Here is a 16,817-nt window from a genome sequence, read left to right on the forward strand (position 1 = left end):
TAGTATTTTCCAAAGAAAGTCTGTTTGAGATCGCATTGCCATTTTTCCAAATGTCCCGCTTCTGGGAAACCTCGGAAACCCTCGGGTAACATTGGAGCATACCCAGATCACACGGGATTTCTGCCTTGGAGGACTTGTTTCCAGAAGGGTCGTGGAACAGAATGGGGTGTTATGTGTTGAAATTATCGAAGCACACCACACACAATAAGAGCAAAACTGTAAACGTCTGATTTTTTTTTTTTTTTTTGGATGTTTTGGGTCTGTCACAGATAAAATCATTAAAGATTTGAAAAATCCTTGTGTGTACCAGGCCTAAGTAATGTTTGTTTGTCTTCCACTAATACTTCCAATTCCATCACTTCAAACTTCATTTTGGACTTGCGGTGCTCTCAAACATACGCGCAAAATCCTCTTTTAATCTGCAACAATGTGTAAAAATGATGGACACTTATATCTACATGGCTCTTTTTAGATACTGTATCTCAGATTGAGTTTCAACGAAGAGAATTGACATTGTAGATATATGTACTAGGCAAAATGAATTACAGATATCGCTGTTATTTCGACCAGTCACCATTCTGTCACAGATAACGTGAATGAAAATTCCAACTATTCAAAATGTAATTACGACTACTCAGAAAGACTTAGATGATATCGACACTGTTAACTGTCAAACTTAGCTTTTAAATGTGGAATCCGCTTGCCATCAGCGGATGTCTGCAACTAAAATGTCGATAGTTTAATTTGTTCAGTGACGTAACTCACAAAAACACTCCCAAATCATTTGTCCCCATTAAAATGAATGAAAATGCCATTCATCTGTTCCAGCCTCTCCAAAATAACCAACAAAAAATGTTGTAAAAGCAATCTATGATATTGTACTTACATATAGTAATAACGTAATTGAATAAAATGTAAAGAATGATACAGTTTGTGCATCATAATTCCTTTGCGGCTAGTTCTGATGTGGGCGACTTGGCCACCGGGGGGCAGTATAATACAGTCATGCAAACAAGTGAAGAAGACCTTCAAAACTACTGTAAGTGACTCAGTAACCGCAGTAATATTAGTCATATTAGAGGATAAAGAATAAAGGCCTGTGAGTATTGTTATATTGTCTGTCTACATGTGTTTCTGTACCATTTGTGTGGAAAGAAATAAGTAAATAAAAATGAATGAAATAAAAATAAACCTTTTGCTCTGTTTTAATTTGTAAACACGCCTCTGGCCTTAAGGAGAGAAACTCATGGTGTATCTCCCCTGACCTTAACCCTATTGAGAACCTTTGGATCATCCTCAAGCAAAAGATCTATGAGGGTGGGAGGCAGTTCACATCAAAACACCAGCTTTATACTGACATTCTGCAAAGAAATTCAAGCAGAGACTCTTCAAAAATGGATGGAGAGCTGCTATCAAATAAGGGGTCCTATGTTATACTATAACTTGCCCTGTTAAGATGTTTTTGATTGAAATGGCTGTTCAGAAAACATGACCTCCTCATGTTGCAAATTCAACAAATGACTATTTCCAGTTCTTCACAACCTATAAAATGTTTAAAACGCTACAATTTTACTTTTTGTTTTTTTTTTAAAGAAAAAAAAAAGTACTGTTATTTGTTCAAAAATGTATTTCCAAGCTCTTCCATCAGGAGACCAGCAATGCTGTAGTACTTGGTAAAAAGGTTACATAAACAGAAAGACACTGTAGCAGGACAGACTGATTTATTGTTGTTATCATCATTATTATTATTATTGTTGATTTATTTTTATACCTTAATATGTTGAATCCCTCCCATGTTCATCCAGGCTTGTGACTGATCGGGTTTGAGCTCCACAGCCAATTTGTAGCTCTAGTGAGGGAAGTAAACATGGTGGTGAATAGCAGTGACACATGTGGCTGGCACTTCTGTCTCACAGCGAGAAGGTTTTGGGTTCAAACCTCTGCTCGATACAATATCAGTGTAACAGTCGTAAACAGTACCTCAAAAGCTAGGTCCAATTGGTTCATCTCTCGTAGCTGGTTTCCTTTAGAGAAATACAACTCTGCTCTCACTCCGAGATCATTGGGATTCTGCTGGAGAGCCATGTTCAGAGATTCCAGAGCCTGACATGAACACCATGTCAAAATCGACAAATACACAATTAACATAGAACCAAAAAAAAAAAAAATCAGTTGTTTGTATTTTCGGGCCTGACAGTGAGGCTAGTTTTTCAGGAATGTATACGCCTTTGAGTCACGGCTGTTCAACTTTACACTACAGTCACGGCAGCCAGCCTTGTGAATCTGATTCTACATACTCGACATTATCGACTTCAACCCTGCACATCGATCCGATACGCACACGATACTTTGCCGGGAAAGAGACGTCGGTTAGATGGCCAGTATGAAAGACAATAAAACAACTAACGCTGATCTGTTTGAACATTGAATAGATTGTCTTTGTAGTGTATTCAACTAGAATATAGGTTGAAAAGGATTTGGAAATCATTGTTTTTTTTTTTCGTTTTTCTTTACACTTGACACAACACAACATTGGAATTGGGGTCTGTCATTTCTTAAACTACAGTGGCAAAAAAGATAGCACAGTTTGCATGCTTAAAATGACACACTGTATACAGTAAAAAAGTAAAATGAAAACGGATGGCGAAATAAGAGTAATTTAAAAAAAAAAAAAAAAAAAAGGGGGGGGAGGGGACATACATTTAGGCTTAGTTACCATGGTAACTACTCGAATGGAAACCATCTTCAAGTGAGAGTTGAATAATTTAACATTTTACAGTACACACCTCTGGATGGTTGCCATGCTTGCTGTAGATTGAAGACAGGAGGCGGTAACATTCAATGCATCGGTTCCCTCTGGAAATTATGTCCCGGGTTATTTTCTCTGCCTCTTTTGTATCACCAGCCATGGCTAACACTTGAGCCTGTTTGGAAACATACACAAACATTATATCAGCATTCCATATACACATGTTCATTCGCGATGCGGTGACTGTCGATTTATTGGAAGATTCTTGGTTAAGCCCACTGTCCAGATGTGGTCATTGTGGTCATCTTCTTGGTGTCTGCAGAATTCTCACTTCCTCAGACAGCTTCAGTGAAATGGTCTAAAACAGGGGTCCCCAACATGGTGCCTGAGGGGACTAGGTAGCCCCCCAAGGACCACACGAAATGCCCGTAGGCCTAAAAAAAAAAAATACAAATAAAATAAATAAAAAGATCACGGGAGATTGTGATTTCCTTGGAATGTTGTATAAGTGATCATTTGAAAATGTAAACACTGTAGCATATTGAAATTGATCATTGAATCAGTGTTCATTATTGTGAGAATTGTAAGTTCAAAACTTGAACACTATTAGACCAGGGGTTACCAACCGTTTTGAAACACTTTCTTTGGTACTGATTCACGCGAAGGGCTACCAGTTTGATTCACGCTTCTGAAAAAAACTTATTTGCTCAAATTACTTTTAATGATGTCATTAATAATAATTCATGATATTCATTTAGGTGTTAGATGTTAACAATTTCTCACGATAGTTATCGACAATTATTTCGCATGGTAGGAAACAAATGAGAATGATTTGACCTGGATAAATGACAGTATTCACAAGCATGTTTGGAGTAAGTGATTCAAAGGCATGTATTTTTATTGTCACTAATATTACAATGTTTTTTTTTTTGGGGGGGGGGGGGGGGAACTTAGACACTTATTGAGTTGGACCATTGCTATGAAGCAATGTGAAGTAGTGACGAATCTGCGCGCACATGATTAGAAGACCACAGCTGCCACATCTGGACTCGGTAGCGAGACAAACTAGATCCAGTGGATGTGACACGCCGAGACACACATCTCCATCTGGCATAGTACCTAGAGTTGGCCTGCGAGAGGTAGCATGGTGCCATAGGACATCCAGGCTACCGAAAAATACAATGAAGAAGGAAGAGTAGAAGCAGAAATTAAAGAAGCTAGACTAACTGTTAGCTTATCTGGGAATTACATGAAGGTCGCTCGTCATTTCTAGCGTGGTGAATGACTTGCTGCGCCACTTCTGAAGTCTGGCAAAAGTTTCAGTTCGCTTCTTCATTGGTTACTCCTGTGTTTCACGTCACCGAGTCCGCGGCTCGCCCGTTCCAGGTGTTGACCACACGAAATATTTTTCAAATGTCGAACACGTTAGGCATTTACGATTGTTGGACCGATAAGTTTCCAAGATTGGGGAGGGGAGAAAAAAATAAATAAATAAATACAAATTTAAATCACTCTCAGCCCACCTCACAACACATTCAGGTGATCAGTCAGGATAATCTTTAGAGACATCTGTCCTTTGCTCAATTTGATCAGAAGGGGAGACTCCGGCTCAAAATCGTCCCAATAATTGGTTTGTGGGTACCGGGCTTTAAACTGATGTCTGTAAAGATTATCCTGACCGTTTATTCTGTGTTGTGGAGCATGATAACACCACCATTTCCACCGAGATGTAGCTATCACATAAGCTAAGCTAGCTTCATCTACTTCCTCTTCTGCTCGTCCTCTTTGTTTGTATTTAACAGCAGTCTGGATGCCCCGTGGCATCATGCAGTTTTTCACAGGTCAGTATAGATCAGGGTCAGGTCAGCCTTGTCCCCCGAACCAGAGTTCTGGTTTGGGGGACAAGACTCATGATTGTCAGTGAAGCCATTATGAAGTGTGTGGGTCCTGTGTTTGTCATTTCCAAGTACACTTTACACAATTCGAAAAATAAGAAAACACATGGCAATCTTTTTAGCGTCATGTGTGAGGTAATTTACAAAATCGGTAAAAATGTGATGAATTTTTTTCTGTGTGCCACGTTTATGTTTATGCTAACCAGTGCCAGCCAAATGTCAGTGTTCTCTGGCTGTAAGCTAACAGCCTCTCTGTAAACAAGCAGGGCTTCATCGTAGCGGCCAGTGTTGTAGTACAGTGCCCCAAGTGGTGCAAGGATCTCCACCTTCCTTGTCACTTGAAGTGCTCTGCAGGCAGATGTAAAGGATCATGGTTACTGGTTTGTAGAGCTGGTCAGATCCGGAAACACCCGAGCTAATCATTCGACCCTTCATACTAAATCACGGATCAATAGCCGGAGGTCTACGTAGTGTGAGCAAAACATCAACAAACTATAGTATGTGAAAAATTATTACAACGTTAAGACAACAGACAAAAATACTTTTATGTCACTTTAGGGTTGCATTTTTATTTATTATTTAAATCAATCATGAATAATTAGAAATAGACTTATCTATAGACTCAATGCCAGTTTCTATCTGCTGCAATGTTTATATTGTATGCCGCTCCCCCCCCCTCCCCCCGCCACCCCAAAAAAAATCACATTGGTCTATCCTTTAAAAAAATTTTGTTTAACTACATATTTTTATTCTACCTGTATTTATGTATTTTTACAGTGGTGCCTCCACCTGAAATGCCTCTGTCACACCAACAGCACACCTCACGACTGTTCCGCTTCCCTCATACATGTCCTGTACTATTCTGACACACTTCTATGCCACTCCAAACTTCCGCATGCAGTACCACAGTTCCTTTCTGGGTACTCTGTCATTGGTTTTCTCTAGATCTACAAAGACACAATGTAGCTCCTTCTGACATTTCCATCAACACTCTCAAGGCAAATCATGAATAAAAATAGTTTGTCTTAGAGCTGCCCAATATTTTGTTTTAGCCTCGTCATCGCGATGTACGTGTGCGCAATAGTCACATCGCAGCAGTGACCAGCAGAGGGACTTGTTTGCACATGTTCAAAAGATTGAAAGATTGTACACCTGCTGCATTTCCTATTTCGCTCTTCAGAATGAAACCAGTCGGGCACGCGGCAGCTGTGTGTGAATGTGTCGGGTGACGGTGCTTTCATTGAAATTTGGGTGAAATCTATGGCTCCAACTACTGTATATGTTTTGGAAACCCTTGTTTAATTTTGGCTTGTTGGTGATGTTTTTATGCCTGTTTTTGTGCATGCTGTCCATCGTCATTGTCAGTTGTGGTGAGTATAGTATGTCCCTCGTGTTCTTTGTTCAATTTGTATCTCAGTTTTGACACTTTTTTTTCTGTTTGTCTTTTTAAAAATATTTTTGGGGACATTCGCCTGCATTCCTGCCTTGCTTTGTCTGCTTCCATGCACTTGAGCCTTTTGCCTGCACGCAATTTAAGCATTCCCCCTCCTGTGCGATCAAAGTCAGCAAAGCCACGATTCTCAGATGCAAGATTACGTTTTGTAGACATTTAGTTTCCTTTTTCTATTCCAGATAAATTTGCATAATCCATCTAACAAAAAAAACAAAAACTAAAATCAATACCTCTTATACCAGGACTCAGCCTCTTTGTTCAAATTGGAGGAGCGGAGGAGGCGGCCCAGGTTCACCATGGCGACATAGTGAGCTGGTTTGAGTTGAATTGCTTGCTGATAGTGAGCAGCTGCCAGCTCCTCCTTTCCTGTAAAAGAGGAAGGGTAAATGGGAAGCTACACATTTTTTGGAACATACAGAACAATAATGATTAACTTACCAGTATCAACTAGAAACACTCCAAAATTGTTATGCAGGTCTGAGCTGTCAGGACAGTTCTCTATGCCTTTTAAATACATTTCATGGGCTTCAGTAAAGCGTTTCTGTGAAAGAATATAGAACGAAACAATTGAATCAGCTGTGTCAGAGCAACCTGAATGTCAAAGTCAAGCATTTACTAGTGTGCAGAGGATAAATAAAAGGAGTTAGAGGACAAATATTAAGCGTAAGAGGGGGCAGTGAGTTTGTAGGAGGAAGAGCGACAGCCAGTGGCTGGTTGCCAGTCAATAATAGTGCCGCTGTTTTGAAGAGCCATACATTTGACTCTTGTCTAATATCGTCTTTAATACCTCTCAGCATTCGCATAAATATGTTTTAAGCACAGTTACAATTTACCTGGTCAGCACAGAGTGACGCTAGACTGGAATAAGCATCGGCAAAATGTGGACCGTAGTTAATGGAGTCATGGAGCAGTATTTCTGCCTCTTTCTCCTTCCCCTGCGACCTGCATCAGAACATCCTCATCGCAATTATGGTCATCATTAGGAACTAAATTTCACATCATTACAAACGCCACAGATACCGAAAGTGAACTACCTTCATTCTTTTTCTACCGATGACTTTAAAAAAATATATATTTTAAAATAAAAAATAAACATTTTTAATTAACAGGGTATTTTGGTAAATTGTTTCAAAATGAGAACAAATCCAAACAGTGTCACAGAATGGATTGGAGCCAACTTTGGAGGAAATGAAGAAAGGACGGTCTGAGAATGATGTCATTATCCTATGTCAAATCCAAAAGAAAAGATGACTTTAAAAAAAAAAAAGAAGACATCTGTAAATTATAACAGTTCTCCTTTGTTCATTTTAGTATCCAGCCATCATTAATTATTTCAAGCTGGGATAAGTTCCAATAACTTGCACCCCAATGAAGACAAGCTGAATAGAAAAATGGATGGCAAGATTATGATTAAATTCACACGAACGTGCGCGCACGTGCGTTCGGTGCACGACTGACTTGAGGAGGTTTCCCAGGTTGAAGAGTGCTCGATTATGCTGAGGATTGATGTCCAGTGCTCTCCTGTAGTAGCGCTCAGCCTCCTCCGGATCGTGTGTCAGAGTGCCAAGATTGTTCAGAGCACTGGCATGGCGAGGGTACAACCTGTAAATTAAAGCAATTTTAATTAGAACACATTATAGGAACGCAAAACAGATTTTTCTTTTTTAAAATGTTGTTTTTTTTAATTTATTGTTGGTACCCTTCCGTTAAAGAAAGGAACTGATCAAAGTAATTATAAATTCAAGAAAATACTGAAAATTAACTGATTAAAATCAGGCATTGGTTTTTTGTGGTACGACAGAATTATTTTTAAGAACAAATTAAATTGGCCTGCAATAAAATTACTGTATATCTTTAACCAGATTTTTTTTGTCACCCTTAAATCCCAGGCCCTCTAAAATTTGTGAGATTATTTTATTATTACTGTATGTCACGGGTGTCAAACACAAGGCCTGGGGGCCAGATCCGGCACAGCAAATCAATTTATGTGGCCCGCGAAAGCAATCACTGCAATCAAAGGGTTTCTGTAACCCTCAATGAGACCTGTGCACCTGTCAACAGGTACTCTGGCCCACTCCTTCTGCTCCAACTGTATCAAGTTTGAAGGAGGCCTTCTCCAGACTGCGTGTTTCATCTCCTTCCGGATTGAACTTCAGTAATAATACAATGTTTCCTTTTCAGGCATTCTTCACACACAAAAAAATGAAGCATACAAAGAAAATACCACTGTACCTACTATGAGGAGGCAAGTGCGTGCGTGCGTGTGTGTGTGTGTACATAAGTCAGAACCAGACCTGAGGGCAATGGAATAGTGGTAAATGGCTTCTTGGTGCCGAGTGCTGTCCTTCAGGAAGTTGGCGTAATTGTAGTGGACTTTGGCATTGTGAGGCAGAGTCCAGATGCCAGAACTGAAACAAGGTCAAGAGGACGGATGATTATTTACAGGCCCCCTATTAAATTAATAAAAAGACATGGAATGTTAAATTAAAAAATTAAACATGACTGGCCAAGGTCGAAACATTATTTGTCATTTAAATCGGCCTACCTTCCACTGAACATTAAACGTGCAAAAAAGTCAAAAATGTTGAAGTGATTTTCCATAGCTGACCAATGACAGTACAGTCAGACAATCCCAAAGGTAGGTTTATTGAATTTAATATGCGCAAGACTGGTTCCCTCGTTTTGAGAGTACAGACACGTACACACTCACCTGAAGAGAGCTTCCCTGGAAAGCCAGACTTGGTTCTGCTGAACAGTCTTCCAGGAGAAAAGCAGTAGCAGCAATAGCATCGAGGCACTAAGGATTGTGGTGCCCCAACGGCCCACCAATGAAAAGAGACGACTGAGGCCATGAACCACCAGGATACAGTAACCCATACTGCAGGATGAGAGTTGGAGGGTCCAATTAAAAGAGCGGAATTAGTTTTAGAAGTTCATTACGAGAGCCCCGGAGATACTCACCTCGGCATGTAAAGAACCCTTTCGGCCACAACAAATCCCACCCTGAAGAAAAGGTTACTCGCAGGAATGAAAGGAAACACCAGAAACAATATTCCCATCAACACCTCCTTACTCTTTTGTCGCTGAAATAAAAAGGCAGAGACAAAAAAAAAAACATTCTCAATTTACACCTTATAAAAGTGGTGAGAAATTATACACTGAGTTTGTCTGCACGTGACTTGACAGCTAGGCTCGGCAGACGCAGCCAATCTGCAATTTTACACGGAAGCACAATCACGTCAAAGACAGAAGGTAAGCAGAGCTGCGGTGTTGGTACAGATTAGTCATCCTTCGACGGATCTTAAACAGTGAGGTCATTCCTGGAAAATTGAAGTGAAATGTAAAGTCCCTGACATACAGTAGTGGCAGGTTTATTTTTCAGCTTCATTTCTCTCTCTGCCACCAGACTGTTAGGCTACTAGACTAGACATTAAGCCACTCCTCGATTAAATTTTCGAATGTAGAACTAATATGAAACGGCTCATAAGGAGGACTTGGGTGAACCAATCTTGTCTGGTAAAAATAAATAAATACAATTCATACCTCCTCTATGTACCATGCTGTGATTCAGTTCAAAGTTGTACATCGGTCCAAGCATAAATTATTTTAGATCATATCAGATTTGGATCGGACGTGGTCCAGCTAGAGTTACATATGTTTGGGATATGTCGTAGGCTTCATAATTTTTACTTTTCCTGGAGCATGCAGGAACTGGCTTCCGCTGCACTTAACAAACAATGTCGGTACAAAGGAAGGCAGAAAAGGCTTAGACAAACAAATAACGTGAAAAAGTACTGTGCATTGGGCTATCACAATGTATTGGAGTCAATCATTTCATACAAAAATTAAACAACAAGTAAAAATGTGTATTTACCTGCAGTGAACGGATACAATGCAGGCAGAGGGCAAACATCACCACAGCTAGTAGCACGGTGGCCATATTGCGGATGTCACTCAGTGACTCAACAAGAGGGATGCTACCCACTTGCCAGTCGTAGCACAGCACAATGGGGGCCAGCAGCAGCCAGGTGTTGAAGTACAGCAAGTAAGAGTATGTCAAAATTCTGAGGAGAGGTAGACATGGAAATAGAAGAAAAGAATGGATTGATAAGTAACAGGCAGAGATATAAAGGGAGGGTTCAAGAGAGAATGAACATGAAAACAAACTTAGTCATAATGGTGACATTGTATCATCACAAATAAGTACTTTCATACAGTACGTTGTTGGTTACGCATTATTCATACAGGTAAATTTGTTGAGACAAATGCTGGGAGTTGGGAGCGTGTTGTGACATCGCAATAGAAACGCCAGATTCCAACTTTGTATTTGTGTTAAAAGCATCCACAATCTGCTGCCTGGCTCACCTGAGACACACATTATCACACAGGTATTCGATCAGCCCAGTTGCCATATCATGGTCAGGGAAACTCGGTGCGGGGGCAGTATTATGTAAATTAGCCACAATATTAAATCACAATCTGGCAAATGTCAGAACTGCTCGCTCGCTCACAGGCACACTTCTGTTAATAGGATGCTAAAGGGCAGGTGTTCAATAGACAACAAATCAAAAAGTAAATTTTCCATAATACAGTATGTCCCATTGCATGTTTGTTTTAATATATATTTATGACATCTAAATTGTTTTTAAAGTGCATTCTTTGTTGACTAAACAAAACTTGCATTTCAAGTCTGGTTTCAATTGATTTAATGGATTAGTTTGGTGTTTTATTGCATGTAAACGCACTTAAGAGTATGACTAAAGAGGATTTTAACACAGTAAATTGGAATTAAACAACGCACAGGTTTAAAAAAACAATAAAGGATGTAACCACTTGAGTATAAGTACCACTGACCTGGTTAGCAAGTAAGGTGCAAAGGAAGCGGGATTGTCTTGTTCAGAGAAAAGAGGCATAGTACCTCCCATTAACCACAGTCTGATTGATATAATGGCCAATACCTGAAAAAGAGCAATAGTAATTAAGTAGTGCAGCCTTAACACATTCACTGCCATTGACGGCTTTAGAAGTCAAATATCCATATTAACCGGGAAGGCTGGCAGTGAATGAGTTAAACACGACATACCAATATTTTATCTGTTCAAACTTATCTAAACTTTGGGAGCTGCAGAAAAATGAATTGTATCCTGTAATTTGCTATGACGCACAAACCAGTATAAAACCTATTGCTATGCTTTTGAAATGCCACAGACCAATATCAGACCATCTTGCTTCCAAGTTTAATTTTATAGTATACCGAGATTAAATGCATGATGAGAACGTTCATTATGAATACTCACGTAGCTTGAGACCACACAGGCTCGTTTGATGAAGGGTTTCCAGATCTGGACAAGTTGTCTAAAGCTAGATCCAGACAGGTGACTGAGGAACAGACAGAATGACACTAATGTAATTTACAGGTAATTTATTATTATTATTAGCATTGATATGACTCAATATACTGTACTTTTTCTGCTGCTGTTTGGATTAGCAATTGAATTAGAATAGGCTCATCAGATTTTAACATATTAATATCTAAATGTGAACAAGAGGTTCAATGAACTGAGGTAATGGACTAACTCTGTGCACACAGCACTTCCACATTTAGCGTAGGGTGGCGTCTTAACTTCCGGTTGACAGGTAAACCAATTAGTTACAACAAGGACAGAGTCAAACTCGTCAAAGTTCACTCTTAAATTGACCGTGAATCACCTATTAGGTTTACAATTGGCAGTTATCCAAGTAACGGTGAAGTGATAAAAGGATACATATCTGATTAATGAGCATTGGCTGTTTCACTGTACTTGCATAGTTTAAACAGTGAGGTACTCAACTCTATTTTATTGAGGGAGCACTTAAAAATCTACCGCAGCTGAAAATTGCAAATTGCTGAACATAAGGATCGAACAAATAGAATAGAAAACCTCTCTCGTCATTGTATGGTACAGATACACCAAAATTGGGGTGATGAAATTGTAACCACAACAAATAATATAATTCTGACCAATTATCGGCCGGGGTGAATATTCAGCATTTAAGGAAACAATGTGGAAATTTGCATAATTTCAGCAGAAATAGTGGATACAGATAATAAAAAATGGCGTGCAAGTAGGACAACAGAATATTATGTACCCATTGTGTGTTCTCAATCACATTAACATAATGTAACATATACAGTACATTCGCATGTACACAGTGCAGAAGGCAGAGACTTCTCGCAATACTGCTTATAAAGAGGCCATAACTATCGGAGTTGAATTTCCATCAGAGAAGACATTCGTACAAGACGCAAACTCCCCAAAATAAAAACAAACTATTCAATCCATCCAACCCAATCTATGGAACTATCCAATGCTCCGGTTGTATACTCTGACAGCTGCAAGCAGGAAGGAGCAGCGGGATTTCTCTTTCACACAGCACGGGCGTAAAAGTCTGCCGCTGAAGGAGCTGTGCCGTGCTGTCAGTGTGCGCTGGAAAGGGGATTGGATTGGTAGAGTTGTCCAGCATGAGAGCTTAGCCGTGATCCTCCTGTGCCCCGCTGTGTCAGTTGAGTCGAGGGAGCAGCCCAGGACATAGCTGGCCCTCTTATAGAAGGTAACGCAAATCCCTTGTGCTTACCTGAAGAGGGGGTTGCCGCAGAGCACGAGGGCATCGTAAACCACGCACACCCCGAACACAGTGATGCCTGTCTCCTTCACCAACATGGCGCAAGTGCCCAGCAGCAAAGAAATGACCAGAGACCCTGCCGACACTGTTGAAGGTGTTGAGTCCACGGCTGTGGTTACATCCACACTCCTGAGAGAATGAATAACGAGGAGGATAACATTCACTATGTACAAATGTCTATAGATATACTGCATGTGTGTGAATTCAACTTACCTTATATACGAAAGGAATGCTAGCAAGAACAGCAGGCAAGCCAATAGGTCAGCCCTACCCACTATACCAGACACCTGGAAGACAAAACACACAGGATATTTAAATAACGCTCTTGTGGTGAATAGGATGTGCTGAATCTTGTTGCTCCACGGCCCCTGTAGAGTGTGAAAAGAAAATGCTAGAAATAATTACAGTAAACTAGTCATCCATGTTTGGATGCATCACTGTGGAACTATTAGCAGGAAGAGTCACTGTATTTTTTGTTATTGCTAAATACAGTGCTGCCTTGACTGACGAGTTCCCCCCCCATTTTTTTTTTTTTTTTGGAATTACAGCCAGTTTCTGTAGCCGGTGATCGGATCGCCAAGGTCCCCACAATGTGTCAAATTCATTGATAGAGTGGGTCACCAAGTGACCGAAGTGTTAGCGGTTTAACTCCCAGCTCCGACAGTCCGATGTCGAACTGTCCTTGGGCAAGACACTGACAAAAGACACCGGGCCTGGCAGTGCCTTGCATGGCAGCAGCTGCCCATTGGTTTATGAAAGAATGGGTGAACTCGAGCTTCTGTAAAGCGCTTTCGGCACCAAGATGCTGTAGATAAGTGCACTCGATGTTTGTGAATCTAACGACCGAGTATTGTAATGTCACTTGCGGAGTCCCGCAGGGCTTGGTACTTGGCCCTCTATTGTATTCCTATGCTGTCAATTGGTGAAATCATATGCACCGATGGCATTACCGTTCACTGTCATGCTGACGACACTCAACTATACTGTACATGCCTTTAGAACTAACTAACCTACAGGATTGCGGTTATCTGAAGCGTGTCTCGTTGAGATTAAACAATGGATGTCCTATAAATTTTTGCTTCTTAACCATGAGAAAATTAAGATGTTGATTAATACAGCGAGACACAGACACTTGTTTAAGGGGACCACTCTGAGTTTTGACAAAAATACCATTACCCAAAGTGACTCAGCAAAAAATCCCAGCATTATATTTGACACAACTCTCCTTTCAATTGTCCATCAAGAATATTGCTGTGTGCTTTCATCTTGCCAATATCGCTAAGATGTGGCCCATTCTATCCATTAGTGACGCAGCGACGATAGAGTTCATGCATTTGTTACCATCTCACCTCGACTGGAGCATGCTGCTTTCTGGTCTTGCCATGTCTATTAAAAGCCTGCAGTTAGTACAAAATGCTTCAGCAAGACTTGACAAGGATGAGAAATGCTTGGCTTACAGTATTACCCTTATACTGGCTAACTTGCACTGGTAATCAGTCCACCTGGGATGTGATTTTAACGTTTTGTTACTTACCAATAAAATATTCCATGGCTTAGCAGCTTCCTATCTTGCTGACTTAGTGGTACCGTATGTTCCATCCTGCAACCTACACTCGCGGTCTTTTGGTGACTCCGAGAGCTAAAAGGAAGCCTGCAGGCTCTATTTGGACTCTGGAATGCCCTCTCCACAGAAATTAGATTGGCTTACTCTGTAGAAATGTTTACATTTTGATTTAACACTTATTTTTATACTCTGGCATTTAGTTAAATTACACCTAGTATGCAAATAGCATCTTGCTCTGCCTTGCTCCCTGACATCTGGATTGCGGTCTTATTTACTGCCATTGTTTATGATTACAAACAGGGACCCATAACCACATTCTTGGATCCCTATTTTACTCAAACAAAAACTGTCATCATTACTTTAAACTAATGAAAAACGAACTTATTTTGTTTCAAAAATGATATTTGGTCGCCAGCGCACCCCCGCGCATGTCACTGTCCTGACTTTCATTTGATACGACTTTGCTTGTAGTGTGACAGCTAATTGCAATTTGTGTATGTCAGGAACTCACAGCCTCGGTGTGCACAGGGTGCACTGCGAACAGGACGGATGTGACGAAGGCCAGGCGCGAGTCTTCAAACACACACCGCTCACACGTGTGCATCAGCGTGCAGGTTACAGCACAGTGCAGACACACATTGACGATGTGGAAGTACAGAGGCGTCATGCCACCCAGAAGGATATTCAACCTGATCGAGACAGAAAGAAATGTAATATCTTCAGATTATTTTACACTTGGGTAAAGATGTATTTGTAAGTATATCATCATGTGACCTAGATCTACAGTACCTAAAAATATACAGTGGCTTTTATAGAAAATCTACACACCCCTGTTCAAGTGTCTTCACTATGTTCCATGGTAAATTAAATGCCTTGAAATTATTTTGTGCCCTTCTCCTGAACATTCAGAGTCCTCAAATTCTGGAGGAAGCTCTCTGTGGACCACAACTCGTGCTGCAAGATGTGACTCCAAAAATGGTAGGGAAAGACTACTCGATGCGAACTTCGTTTGGGGTTAATCAGAGGCACTTTAAATGATGGCGGGTGTGTGCTGACTCCAATGGAACATGAGTTGATGAGTTAATTCTGAACACAGCCGTGCAACCATGTCATCTCAGTTGTTTATTTGTATTTTTATATTTGAGTTGTACAGGTTATAGGTCACATTAATGGTGGAAAACGTTTCGAAATATTCTTTGTCTATTTATTTTGTTTTACCAAAAAAAAGAAAATTGCATTTTAACAGGGGGGTGTAGACTTTTTATAGCCACAATACAGCAGCAAGAGAAGGTTTTTAAAATTTACCGGTACACTCAAAAACTACACTTCAATCAGATTTAAACTTTCCAATAACTTTTTAGTCACTGTACCCTTCCTTGTATGTCAGTGATGGGCACACGTTTGTTTTCTCATCATATATCCCTGTGAGGCCAATTACAAAACCAACAGAAATACATAATGGTTAATAAAAATTCAACAGTTTAAAAATAAAATAAAAGTGGCATCAGCCATGCGTGACGTCATCCCTAGTGTCGACTTATGACGTGGGAAAATAGCGTGTATGTGGACTAAAGCTAATATCACTACTATGTCATGGTGCTAAGTGTTTATTTGCTGTCCCCAGTAGGAATGTAACACTAGCCGTGAAAAGAGTGTGAAGAACTTACTTAAATGTGAGAATGCAAAACGGTCTGTAGGATTTGTGGCTGGAATTGTCCGACATCCTCTTGCCCCAAAAATCGTTTGTGAAGACGTTTAGTAGACCGGAGCTCGGTCGGACGTCTGGGTTGTTGATAATAGCCCAAACATCGTCGTGCACCAACTCCCCGTGGATACAGTTGCTGTAACACGAGACACACAGCGCCACCAAAGCCGCGTAGCGACTCGCGGTCCACGCCGTCGGTTGCCGGACGGTATTCGGTGGATGCCGGGGGCGGTTTCTCTCTCTTTCCAGGACTGTCATGTCAGCCCTGGTTTCTCCAAAGGCGCATGCGAGGTGCAAATCACTACTGTGTGGACACCGAAAGATTCGTCCATTCCGCTAGGCAAGGGAGTGTCCGGGAGAGAGGTGAATTGAAAGAGGACAGTTCGTTGCCTTGTGCTACCCTCAAGTACAATCGGAAAAGAGCGACGCTGTTCAAAACACGACGCTTTTGGACAGCATCAATGTACTTATCCGCCTTCCAAGTTACCTATTTCACTGAAACTCGTGTATTAAATCAATTTGAACATTTACAGGAAGGCCAATGACAGAACGACTACTGGTTATTCCCGCTAACCTATAAATGGTATGTGAAGTTATTGGATGAACGAGTTTGAACTGTGTTCGGGAAGGCCACATCGACACCGAAAACACCGCCTTCGTGCGCATGCGCAGGACTCTGTTACCAAATGCCAGCCAGGCAGCAGATGTTGAGAACACGGGTTGTGGTTATGACGTCAGCCAAACTGCAAAATAAAATATACGCTGCAGTTTCAACAAAAATCGATGGC

At 40.7% G+C, this 16,817-nt stretch overlaps 1 protein-coding gene across 2 annotated transcripts in view; it reads right to left on the reverse strand.

Annotated features, from left to right (window-relative positions):
* tmtc1 (transmembrane O-mannosyltransferase targeting cadherins 1) overlaps positions 1 to 16,584 on the reverse strand; it is an 18,058-nt gene extending 1,474 nt beyond the window's left edge. For both annotated transcript variants that reach the window (XM_061761522.1, XM_061761523.1), the window contains exons 1-18: positions 15,992 to 16,584; positions 14,836 to 15,013; positions 12,974 to 13,047; positions 12,713 to 12,889; positions 11,395 to 11,476; positions 10,952 to 11,055; positions 9,972 to 10,161; positions 9,059 to 9,180; positions 8,808 to 8,975; positions 8,392 to 8,505; positions 7,556 to 7,699; positions 6,931 to 7,039; positions 6,536 to 6,638; positions 6,328 to 6,463; positions 4,848 to 4,992; positions 2,787 to 2,924; positions 1,981 to 2,103; positions 1,772 to 1,849 (exon numbers count right to left, since the gene is read on the reverse strand). In XM_061761522.1, the coding sequence (XP_061617506.1) occupies positions 1,772 to 1,849; positions 1,981 to 2,103; positions 2,787 to 2,924; positions 4,848 to 4,992; positions 6,328 to 6,463; positions 6,536 to 6,638; positions 6,931 to 7,039; positions 7,556 to 7,699; positions 8,392 to 8,505; positions 8,808 to 8,975; positions 9,059 to 9,180; positions 9,972 to 10,161; positions 10,952 to 11,055; positions 11,395 to 11,476; positions 12,713 to 12,889; positions 12,974 to 13,047; positions 14,836 to 15,013; positions 15,992 to 16,287 (2,481 nt within the window). In that variant the 5' untranslated portion in view covers positions 16,288 to 16,584. The remainder of the gene's footprint in view (positions 1 to 1,771; positions 1,850 to 1,980; positions 2,104 to 2,786; positions 2,925 to 4,847; positions 4,993 to 6,327; positions 6,464 to 6,535; positions 6,639 to 6,930; positions 7,040 to 7,555; positions 7,700 to 8,391; positions 8,506 to 8,807; positions 8,976 to 9,058; positions 9,181 to 9,971; positions 10,162 to 10,951; positions 11,056 to 11,394; positions 11,477 to 12,712; positions 12,890 to 12,973; positions 13,048 to 14,835; positions 15,014 to 15,991) is intronic.
* Positions 16,585 to 16,817: the final 233 nt, after the last annotated feature.

The sequence above is a fragment of the Phyllopteryx taeniolatus genome, chromosome 22 (assembly GCF_024500385.1).
Source record: "Phyllopteryx taeniolatus isolate TA_2022b chromosome 22, UOR_Ptae_1.2, whole genome shotgun sequence".
Lineage (NCBI taxonomy): Eukaryota > Metazoa > Chordata > Actinopteri > Syngnathiformes > Syngnathidae > Phyllopteryx > Phyllopteryx taeniolatus.